General features: G+C 39.3%; 1 protein-coding gene across 6 annotated transcripts in view; it reads left to right on the forward strand.

Moving 5' to 3' along the window:
• GPATCH2L (G-patch domain containing 2 like) overlaps nt 1–10,800 on the forward strand; it is a 47,375-nt gene extending 36,575 nt beyond the window's left edge. For 5 of the 6 annotated variants that reach the window (XM_087724553.1, XM_087724540.1, XM_087724563.1 and 2 more), the window contains one exon: nt 3,050–10,800. In XM_087724553.1, coding sequence (XP_087580679.1) covers nt 3,050–3,111 — 62 coding nt within the window. In that variant the 3' untranslated portion in view covers nt 3,112–10,800. The remainder of the gene's footprint in view (nt 1–3,049) is intronic. The other variant, XM_014071793.2, reaches the window with a different exon arrangement.
• Nucleotides 10,801–12,556: the final 1,756 nt, after the last annotated feature.

Consider the following 12,556-nt stretch of genomic DNA (forward strand, 5'->3'; position numbering starts at 1 on the left):
GCGACTTTCTTTCACTGCGGATGCAGTTCTCTTTTGATGAATTCCTGTGTCTTCAGTAAAAGATTGTCATGAATCAGAATTCAGACCCAGGTTTCAGTTCAGGGAGTTTATACAGGCAAGGATGTTCCTTCAGCACAGATCTCTGTCTGAGCTCGATTGCTCTCAACTCACTTGTTGACCAGGTCCTGCTTCAGTGAACTCCTTTATGCAACCTGAGTGCCCCACAGAGGTGAAGGACACAGCCTGAGCTGGCTCCATCAGTCAGCAGAACAAATGGGCTTGCTCTGCCTAACATCAGGCCATCTCGGATTCCACCTCTTTTATAGAGATGAGTGATGAAGAGAAGCTCGTTCCGCTTTGCTGCTGTATTAATACACATCAGGGGCCAGCTCCCGGCACTAAATCATGCTACTGCATACATCTGTTATCAGACTCCTCACCAACGTGATGAACAAGACTGCAGATAGAGGCTTCCTCATGTCATTCTTTATAGGATTTTCCTAAAAGAATAAATAGCTCAAATCTCTGCCAACACTCTGCCCTGTCATTGTGATGAATTTAGCTTCTTTCTTAAACATGCAGCAACAAATCTTCCTCTGTCATAGGCCCTTTCCCTCCCCCATCTATGGAAAGTTTTGTTGAATTTTGACTGAATTTAGATAGTAATAGTCAGTCTACTGAAGATGCTGCCCTCTTTCTATGGTGGAAGGGAAAGCGTCAATCTACAATTCCCTCTTTTAAAACCTTCGCTAAATATAATGGTGTACTATTTATATGGACCTGTATTTTTTTCCTTTTTTATGTCTTGGATACAGGTAATCCTTGCTTAAAGATGGATCATTTTACAACCACTTGAAGTTATGATGACCATGGAATGAGTGCTTTATGGCCTATAAATGGTCTGGCTATCCTTATGACTGGTTGCCACATTCTGTGGTCACATGACCATGATTCATGATATTGTTTGCCAGTTTCTGACATTTTTTAGTGGTTTTCTGCAAAACAACAACACCACAAAACCACCCATTCAAATAAATGACGATAGCCACAGGGAAGTAGAAAATTCCTCCATCACCAGATCTGCTGTTGAAGTCTAATGTATGACTATCCATCTTTATTAACTCGTTGAGATTGCATGAGAGAAACTCATGAATGTCCTGGAGGCCATGAATTCCAAGATATTACTGGACATTCTCAGGGTACTACTGTATCCAGGAAGTGTCAGCTGGTGGGCCCAGAATGATAGTTTATCTAAGTACTTGGCAATATTAGACCTTGGAACTGAGCTTGTATTTGTTCATTGTTCAGTGATGTAATTTTGAAGACACTGAATTCATAAGTAGTCCTTTGTCTCTATCTGTATGATCTTGACCTGTCTTTGAGTTTTCTGCTGGTTCTCTCTTTGATCCTTTTCCTGGGATATGGATAGGCACTGAGCATGGGTTAGGCTGCCTCACCAACAGCCTGAAGCGTTCTTCCATCTTGTGTCACTCTCTTGGCAGACAAATTGTTTCACACTGCTTAGAACCATGATGGCAAACCTGTGGCACGTGTGCCAGAAGTGGCACACAGAGACATCTCTTTGAGCATGCCAGCTGTTGCTCGTTGCTCTTCTGTGTTCCGGCGAGCACATGGGCACCAGTCAGCTGGTATTTGTGTGCGCTAGAAACCGGAAGCTCTGCTTCCCGGTGTGTGTATGCGCGCACCAGGGAACTGCTCTTCTGGTTTCCGGTGCTCCTGCGTATGCGTGCCATGGAGCTGCTCTTCCAGTTTCCAGTGTTGTGCCCCCCAACCCCATGCGTGTGCGCACGCTCCCGTTTTATCATTCAGTGCCGAAAAGGTTCACCAACACTGGCCTAGTCTGAATCCTATTACTATTTGTAAAGTAGATTCAACAAGGGACCTATCCTGCTTATTTACATGCAGTAGATGTTTTTGAATGATCTTTGGAGCAGAGAAGACTATAGATAGTTCCTCACAGTTTTCATCATAGAATGTTGATTATTTTGGCTACAAAATCCAGTTTTTTCAACTGGGGACAAAACAAGCACAACCCTGGATATATTAATACATAAAACAGGAATAACAGATTGACTAAAAGTCTGTAGATATTCTCAGTCATCCAGGTCATGGTTGTCCCAAAAGGTGCTTTTTCAGGAGGCAACTGGACTTTCTTGTTTTTTCTTTGAAGACATTTCACTTCTCATCCAAGAGCTTCTTCAGCTCTGGCTGGATGGTGTGGAATGGAAGGATTTATACTCCTTACAGACAGCTGGTCATCTACATCCTTTTAGAGGGTTGTTGAAGCACTTGGAGGTCTATCAGGGTTACCTGAGTAGTCCTAATGGTTCCTGTAGTCTGCAATTTTTCTCTGGAAATCCATTCTTACTCCCACACCATTCCAAAGGTGTTCATCCCAAATTGTATAGCTAAAAGTCTGATTGGTGTCTTTCACTACCACAATGTATAATAACAGGAAGACTTGCTGTAACTAGCAGAGCTCTCTAGTGTGAGTTCAGAAGTGATTTTCAAAAGCTGTAGAGCAGTGTTTCCCAACTCTGCAAGTTTAAGATGTGTGGAGTTCAACTTCCAGAATTCTCCTGGCTGCATACAGAGGTTGAGAAACACTATTCTAGAGTAAGTTAATTCATAGGAGCTGTGAATGGTTTGATTTTTTTCTTCTTGCATTTTGCAGTCTGGTAAAAAGATGTTTTACTGATGTTTGTGTAATGACTGGCTGTACAGAATATATTGATCAGAGAGCAAATATATCAGTGAAGTGTGGCTTGCAAGTATATTTCTTTTTAAAAAATCAAGCAGGTAATGAGATATTGTTGCAGAAACTTAAACTTTTTTTAGTAGTTTGCCTCAACCCACATCCCAGCCTGGTTGAAAAGAAATTAAGGGTTGAAAGGAAATTAATTAGTAACAACAGGATTGAATAAATGGTGGGGTTTGGCACATAAATCTTGATATTAAAAATGGTAGATTTTTTTATCTGTTTGGCATTACTTTTCACTGTATTTTCTTTTTTATTGTTGTGTTCTAGCAGCTTTATCTATCCACATAGATACATCAAACCCCGATCCTCCTGTGACCCACCAGAACTGACTCTGGAGCCAGAATCGATCCACCATCCGAAAGAATCATCATGGTCACTCCCAACAGCTTTTTAAAAAATGCCATATGAAGCGGTACTAAAAGCAGACCATTCTTCTACTGGCAACTAGTTCTATTTTTTAATCTGTTGGACTCTAGAGTGTATCACAATTTTTAATCAGTTGCCTTGACTGGCAATAAGTATTATTATGTGACATGTCAATATTATTTGATTACTCAATATATCCTGCAAATCATGTTTGTATAAAAATGCAGATGTGATCCGTGTTGAGATTTCTATACTAGTAATGTTTCTATTGGTGTGCAAAGTAGTTATTGCACACTTGCTTCTTTGTTCTCAAAAGCAAACAAATATTGTGGATATGTGCAAAATGTTACCGTTTATTGAAAATGCTTACTTTTGTTACTGACCTCTTCATATTTGGATGTATCCATTGTACTAGAATTTCTGTATTAAACAGGGAAATGTTCTAACTGCAGTATTTTGAAGAAGCAGACTCTGCCACTCCAGCATGGATGATTTGAATGGAGGGAATACAGTAGATGTTTGGTATGGATTGGGTAATTTGAGTGCTACAGAGCAGAGGTCTCCAACCTTAGCTACTTTAAGCCTGCCGGATTTCAACTCTCAGAATTCCCCAGCCAGTAAAGTTACTTTTCTAACAATTACTTGTTAGAAAAAGAATCAAGCACAATACAAGAAATCCTCCAGTTATATAACGTCATTCAGTGATCGTTCAGAGTTTGGGCGGCACTGAAAAAATGAAAATACGACTGGTCCTCAAGATGTTTTGGCCATTCTACCACCCTTGTCACATGATTCCGATCTGAGCTTCTGCGTGTCTGGCTCGTGATGCAACATAAGAGCCGAGGTGGCGCAGTGGTTAGGGTGCAGTACTGCAGGCCACTTCAGCTGACTGTTAATTGCAGTTCAGCGGTTCTAATCTCACCGGCTCAAGGTTGACTCAGCCTTCCATCCTTCCGAGGTGGGTGAAATGAGGACCCAGACTGTGGGGGCGATATGCTGACTCTGTAAACCGCTTAGAGACGGCTGAAAGCCCTATGAAGCGGTATATAAGTCTAACTGCTATTGCTATCACCGGGAACCATGTTATAGAATTGCTATTTGCCAACCTACCTTACGTAAGGAAGCCAGCAGGGAAGGTTGCCAGTTGCTCCAGTATGTCACTCCCGCTCTTTCACCATCCTGCAGCACCCCCCTACCCAGTCCCAATTTCCATTATAACCCCAAGACTACCTGTATGCTGGTTAAATCCCTTTTCAGTTGTTCTTTATGTAGAATGATCCTTTCTGATTTTTTTTTCTTCCAGAATCACTGGAATGTCCTAAGCTTGATTTAAATGAGATGTATTTCCTCTTTGAGCTCACTTTTCTATTTTCCCTGTGAACAGCCATCAGAATGATAATTTCTGGACTGAATTGTTATGTCAAGAAACTTTGAAATATGTAGTATTTCAAAATGATTGATAATGAAATGGGTGTCCAGCATGATATACTTTAAATATTATTTTAATAGACAACTGTTGTATTACCCTAATGTATGTTGCTGTATTACAGCCTTTTGCATAAAGTAGTTTGGAGCCCTCGACTTCTGGAAGCCTATGCACACAACTGTTTTTAAAAGAGTTTTAAGTACAGTAACTAGGGTGCATTTGGGTCATTGTGGAACATAGCAGCTATGTTTGCCCTAAACCCCACTGCCAACTAACCAACTTCCATTTCTGTTCAGGCTTCACAGGGGCTGAGCCATTGCTGCACCGGTCTCCCCCTCTGGCTCCTTCATGGTCCTCACTTAGAGTTTATCTTGATGACCATGGCTTTTCATATTTTGCAATCTCTGTCTAGCATAGAACATAAAAACCAGCTCAGACTATCACTCCTCTTGACAGTCTCCTAAGCACAGCTGCATAAATATTGCTTGGTTTCCTAGACACAAATAAAAAAATTAACAACAGAAAAACCATCCTCAATTGAGATTTCCACCTTTTAAAAATATTCCACATTTTGACTTCAACTTTTGTTGTAGTTCTCAGAAGGATGTTCATTTAAAGTGAATATCTGTTGGTACACGTGATAGCACAGATATAAAAGTTTAAAAGGAATGGCTTCCCTTTATTCTGAAGTAGCACACAATACAGTTGCAATATTTTCCAGAAGAGCTTAATATGGGAGAAGCTTTTAAATTTCTTTTCACATATACAAGTGATTAATCTTTTGTGAATCACTTGTATATGTGTGTTTATATACAGTTATATATGTGAATGGCTATTTTTTTTTTGAAGCACTGTTTACTGGTTTGTATTTTTTATTTTATATGTTTTTCCCTGTTGCCCCTGTCGTGGTAGAGTCTTCAAATGTGAGCAGGACTGCAAAATAGTCCACATTTCAGGTATCAGGATTCATATTTAGGAGCTCAACAACTAGATGTCCATATAATCAGTCCAGCACGCTTTGCTACACTATATAATATACCTTTTGGTGCTTTCTTAAATCATCTGCCCTTCTCTGTTAGAAATCTGCTGCATTTAATGTTGACAAGTTGAAAATGATTGAGTGTTGAATAGGACACCACAGTAATACATTTGATTTGTACCCAATATATTAGGGTACAAAAACCAGAGTGAATGGGGTTGCAGGCTTGGGTGGATCTTGAAATGCAAGTAGGCAGTAATTTTCCCTTGTGGCATTTGGTGTATTCTGCTAACAGTTGGAATGATGCTTAGGAACAGAGAAAGGATTGGTATGTTTCATATGCTTTTGTAATGTGTTATGTCAATTGATAATATTAAAGAATTACATACAGAAATAAGAAATGTACTAATTCTATATAAATATTTGAATGCAAACAGGCACTGGTTTTGTTGATAGATTTTGCAAGATGTGGTGATATGGGTTTATCCAGTAACACACTTCAGTTTATGCATGCCTTACTAAAATAGTTAGTGATGCTGTCCCTGTGTCCAAGCCATTAATGCTAACCATGTTTCCTAAATCCAGACTCAGATCTTCATTAGTAGACTCCTTATATTCTCTTAATACACTCCAAAATTGATTGTCAAGAAAAGCCCCTTTTAATCATATATAAAGGATGCACAATTTATTTGAATGCTTCGTGAAGATTTGAGCGGCCTTGGGGAAATCTCTATCATAACTGTTGTTTCCAGATTAGTCATTTTATTGTCTCCTGTATAAATTCTCATAGAACTGAACGGAAGCTCCACTGTGCCTCAGATCCTATGCTGCATAATATACACTACACATTTAGACATGCTGAAGATCTTATAAAACTCTCTGTGTTCTCAGATTTAGAATTGAAATTTCTCAAATAAGGTTAGATTGGGATTTATAATATATATACTTCAATACAGTTTGATACAAAGGCACTGTTTGCTGTTTCATTAGTTTGATATCACTATTGCCCTGTTCTTTCAAAATATCAACTTTGTTCTGCATGTTAGGTGTAAAACTTTTTGGAGACAAAACATTTGGAGCTGACAGAGTCAAAGAATATAGAAATAAGCCTAGATCCATTGATTTGTTTCTTTATTATCTTTAACTAACTTTACTTAAGAATTTAATAAAAGTATTATTTCTACTCATCTTTGGAAAAATGGTTTTCCATAAGAATGTTTGATATTTACACTCATAGCTGCTACTATATTTGTAGAAAGATAATTATTTAGTAGAGAACTATATAAATAGGGCCGTATGAATTCCATGCAGAATATACTGTATTTGAAATCTTGGATTAGAAATATACGTACATCTTTTTAAGAAGAAAAAGTTACTGGAATAAAAACAAACTGTCAGATTTTACTTCAGATTACAGTATTATGGAGTTCTTTATAATACATAAAGTGATATATGGTGCAACAAAGAGAAAGCAGCGGATCCTGGAATACCTATTATCATATGAGTGCAGAACTCCTAGGACCCTGACACTTTCAAATTCTAAATGTTCTGTATTAAGCTGTGGCTGCATTCTGATGTCATATTTACTGATCTTTCAAGTTAGAGTTTCTATATCTACAGTATTTCAATGCTTTTTATTTCAGTTTTAAAACACTACTGTGATTCAGAAATCTGATCATCTGTAAAACATTGCTGCTTATTAGATTGTTGGGAGTTGGTGTCTTACAAATTTAATTAAATAATAATAACAATAAATAATACACTTCAGTGATGGAATAAATGAGTTTTAAACTAGACCTTGTGCCAAATCTAATTATTAGTAATTACAGGATCAGAGAACTCCCATTAAAAGAAGTGTGCAACAACTTAATTAAGGCCTGGTTGTAGATAATGAACAGGGGAGTCTCTCCAGCACCTTCTTGTGCAAAGCTGATACTGTACACAGAAGCCTCTTTCTAGATTAAGGTACTGGAAGTTTAACACAAATGATATATTTCATGATGGAGATGTACAAAATTACGCTTGGGTGTGGAAGACATAACACAAGGTCATCCCAAGACACAGTGACATATATAAAAGGAACTAACTACTTAACATAATACACAATTTATGAGATTTGCTGCCAGATAATATAGTGCTGACCATTAACTTAGATGGCTTCAATCTGTTGCTGGTACTATGTGTACCCGAATTTACTCTACAGAAGGGATGTAATGGTTTAGTGGCTAAGACACTGAGCTTGTTGATCAGAAAAGTCAGCAGTTTGGCGGTTCGAATCCCCAGTGCCTTGTAACACTGAGCTCCCATTACTTGTCCCAGCTTCTGCCAACCTAGCAGTTCAAAAACATGTAAAAATGCAAGTAGAAAAATAGGGGCCAACTTTGGTGGGAAGGTAACAGCGTTCCATGCACCTTCGGCATTTAGTCCTGCCAGCTCCCTAACCACGGGACGTCTTCGGACAGTCCTGGCTCTTCGGCTTTGAAATGGATAAGAGCACCTCCCCCTAGAGTAGGGAACGACTAGCACATATGTGCGAGGGGAACTTTTACCTTTACCTTACTCTGCGGAGCCTTCAGCTACAGTTGAAAAGTGCAAGATGTACTGAATATTTTTATGCAGAGCAAATGTAAGAGAAAGTCATTTTGCTTATAAAACACCCAATTGGCTATTGTGGGGAATGAACAAATCATTAGATCCAGCAGATCTTTTCTTTGTCGTTCTCTGTAAATAGAAAAAATGGTGAGAAACATTCTGAAAAGCAGATTGGTTCTCCCCGTAGAACGACATAACGCTCATATAAAAGCTGCTCAAAACTGCATGTAGTGACTGATCTGTGAGTACTGCGTCTACTTGCTAAGGCTTTAAGTATGTACTTGCTAAGGCTTTGGCTTTCACTGTATGGCCTATTTTAGTTACCCTAATTATATCCTGATGGCACAAAAAATCCCACATGGAAAATCAACACCTATGAAATAGCCCGTTCCCTGGGCAGAACCATATGGACGTGATTTAAAGTGACTCACCTTGAAAAGAAATAGCTCAGACACGGTTTCCAGTGTTTTGTACCCCTGAAGGATGCAGCTTGCTATTGCAGATGCACACAGATTATTTCCAATTGAAACCACAGACACCCCCCTTTTTTTCCTGGAGAAATGTTCAGAAATTTGCAATGCAGGCTGAAACCCTTGTTACCTCTGTATATGTATTAGGGACTAGCCTCTGCAAAATATCTCTGGGGTGTTCAGAGCATTAGGATTAGATGCACTGAACGTTTCTGCTGATTATCCTAATAATCACCACACAAATCTCGGTTGAAGCTCCTTCTTGGTTTTTGTTCAATCCTCTGCATGAATAATGCTGTCAAATGTTTTGTAAATTGCAACCTACCCAGGAGAGTAACTCAATGAGTAATATTATTGGATAGAGAAGACGGAGCCCCTTTCTTGATACATTTTTTAAAAAGCAGTTGACCAGTTTAATTTGCTGCTCATCTGATTTTTCTCATCTGCCTCTCACTGCAGAATACCGTGCTTCCCTGAAAATATGACCTACCCACAAAATAAGCCCTAGCCTGTTTTTACGCTTGCGCCTAATATAAGCCTTACCCCAAAAGTGAGCCCTAGTGAAGGGGGATGGGTGTGGCCAGCATAGGCAGCAAGCATGTGCAGCCAATGGTGTCTGGCATTGTGAGCACAGGTGAGGTGAATTGACTACCTGTCCAAGCAGCAGGCAGAAACAGAGGTGGAGGGTGGCAGATGATCTGGGCGAGCCACAGGAAAGCTGAGCGGCAGTGCGCTGCAGCGGCGGCTGGATGTGAGAGACTCATCTTTGCTTCTCTCGACGCCTTCTGCTCTTGTGCAGCTGCTGCCAGATACCATTGGTCCCGCACACCTGCTGGGTCTTGTGTGCATGCTGAGGAGACGGAGCACGCAACCGAGCTGATCACCCTGAAATCGTGTTTTCCCTAAAATAAGCCCTTATACTTATTTTGGAGCCTTATTTTTGGAGGTCTTATTTTCGGGGAAACACAATATTAATGATACTTCCATCTATTTTGCTTAGAAAAATGGATTCATGGTGCCAAAATACCATTTCTCATGGGAACAGTAGCCTGCAGGTACTATGGGTCAAGCTTTGTGATTTCTACATGATTTATTTGAATGTCATATCCATGAACGTTTACAGATAGCCCTTGATTTATAGCCACAACTGAGCTCAAAATTTGTCTTGCTAAGTGAGACATTTGTTAAGTGAATTTTGCCTCATGTTATGACCTTTCTTGACACAGTTGTTAAGTGAATCACTGCAGTTCTTAAATTAGTAACACAGTTGTTAACTGAGTCTGGCTTTCCCATTGACTTTATTTGTCAGGTCACAAAAGATGAGTCAGTTGCCAAGCATCTGAATTTTGATCTCATTACTATGGAGATGTTGCAAGTGTGAAAAACAGACATAATCACTTTTTTCAGTCCTGTTGTAACTTCGAACAGTCACTAAGTGAACCATTATAAGTTGAAGACTACCTGCACTTTGTAATTATCCAATTATTTTTGAAATCCTGCTCAAGTTGGTGATACGTAACGCTATGCATGAGGGTAGTCATTACATGAGGTTGAGAGACAACGAAAGTCTATGCACAAAAGGATTTGTCTTTCCTTCAAACTACAAAATGGAGAGCCTACTTTGTCTATCAAAATCTCTTTATCTCATATTTCTATATTTTTATAAAGAAAACTAGCATCCTAGTTGTAGGAGACTAAGCCCGCCAGGATGTTGATTGTCAGAGTAGAAGATTCCCCTCCCCTTCCCTTAGAGCAAAGTTAATTATTTAAGTTCCTTTTTACGTTTGTCTGAACCCTACAGATAGCATATACCACCATGATGAGAACTAATAATCCATGGAACTACTCACGAGTAATCTCTGGAAACTTAGTAACCCAGAGTTGGGCCTTTGTGGATTTAAATGAGTTGCGATTCTTGCCCACATCATTAAAAAAAGGTACTTCAATAGGAGTTTGATCATTCACTGTAATCTCTGCAAAACTTCTACTTATGTTCTACATAGAAACTGCTTGCCTGTGTACTTTATTTTCAACAGGTCCTGGATTCTTGAGGTCTTTACAAGCTTCATTTAGGACAAGTACTGTAAAAATACTCTATGTTTGTGGTTTGGCAAGTTTATCTTAGAAAATACTTTTCAAAGGAGTAATGTGCTTATGTTGAATAAAAGTTTCCTGCTAACCATGATATGGATTTATTTCATTTATTACTACTCCTAATGTTTCAGCTTCCCATACCAACTGCAATATTAAATTTGAACAGGATGAAATACATTTTATTGGCATTTCAGACAGATCTCTTTGCAGCAGAATTTGTTTTGCTGTGAAGTTATCATTTGTACAATGTTATAATTTAGAACTGTATGTATCAGGCAAGTTGAAGCTAGTTCAACAATCTAATTAAAATGATTGTCCTAAGGTTATATATGAAGCAGTTCATATGTGTGGCCTTCTTCAAGCCTTCAGAGTTTGATGCTGAATACACGTGAGCAGGGATCAAGAGAATGAGTGTACACTGAATTGTTTGGAGCTGGCCTCGCTTACAGGAGTGTGAATATTTTTAATCTCTACTTTGCTATCTTTAATACTGTTTTCAACATTCCTGCTCCTAGACCAGGGGTGGGTTCCTGCCAATTCTAATCTCTTCTATAGAAGAGGTTCCACAAATCTACCGTGCCATTTAGAACCCTATTCCAGCTCCCTCCCCCCGCCCATCCACACCACGCTTGCTCCATCTGCCGTTCACTGATTGGCTGGCTCACCAATCGTCCTGCCCGCCTCTAAGAGTCCTATCTAAACCTTAAAGTCTTAAAGCTGTCAAGTTTGAACACCCCTGGGTTTTTTTCTAAAGGGTTAGGTGTGCAAGGGTCTTGTAACTTGACAGCTTTAAGACTTGCACACTTCAGTGCCAGAGTTCCTGAGCCAACATGACTGGAGGAGGAATCCTGGGAGTTGAAGTCCACAAGTCTTAAAGCTATCAAGTTTGAACACCCCTGGGTTTTTTTCTAAAGGGTTAGGTGTGCAAGGGTCTTGTAACATGACAGCTTTAAGACTTGCACACTTCAGTGCCAGAGTTCCTGAGCCAACATGACTGGAGGAGGAATCCTGGGAGTTGAAGTCCACAAGTCTTAAAGCTATCAAGTTTGAACACCCCTGGTTTTTTTTTTTAAAGGGTTAGGGGTTCAAGGGTCTTGTAACGACAGCTTTAAGGCTTGCGTGCTTCAAATGCCAGAGTTTCTGAGCCAACATTTTGGTTGCTAAGCAAGAGCGTTGTTAGGTGAGTTTCACCACATTTTACAAGTTGGCTATGCCCACCCAGTCACTTGACTGCCAAGCCACTCCCACTCAGTCACATGGCTGGCAAGCCACTCCCACAAAGCAGGCCACACCTACAGAAGAGGTTCTAATTTTTTTTTAAACTCACCACTGTCCTAGACATAACTTTTTAATGTGAAGCAACCATTTCTGTTTTGGTATAAGGGTATATGATTGATCTGTCAAGAAGTGGAATTGGTAGGTTTATGGGAGGGAGAAATGAAAAAAATAATAATTATGCTTGTATTAGTCCTCAAGTGTTCAAATAACCACCAAAAGTCTATTTGGATTGCAGCAGTGTATACATGCAATAAACCAATATTTATCAATTTTAGATTTAAGTAACACAAGGCTCAAAACACTTTTGATTCCTCAGGAATCAACCAAGATACAGTTCGGACATTGGAATTCCCACTATATTAGAACTAGCAAGATCTATACATGCTCCCTCTTGTTCATGTTTTCCAGATTGCTGCACAGCAGTTTCCTACAATGCACTAATTAGGAAGACAACCCATTAAAATATTACCTCGCAATGCAGCTACATAATCGAGATATTAATTTGGCTAGCAAATTGCAAAACTTTGGCTTAAAGTGTACATTGGGGAAAGGTAGAAATTGTAGGAAGT

This window comes from Thamnophis sirtalis, unplaced genomic scaffold, assembly GCF_051295495.1.
Source record: "Thamnophis sirtalis isolate CommonGarterSnake01/CBP01778 unplaced genomic scaffold, rThaSir2_p1.2 scaffold_1, whole genome shotgun sequence".
Classification (NCBI taxonomy): domain Eukaryota; kingdom Metazoa; phylum Chordata; class Lepidosauria; order Squamata; family Natricidae; genus Thamnophis; species Thamnophis sirtalis.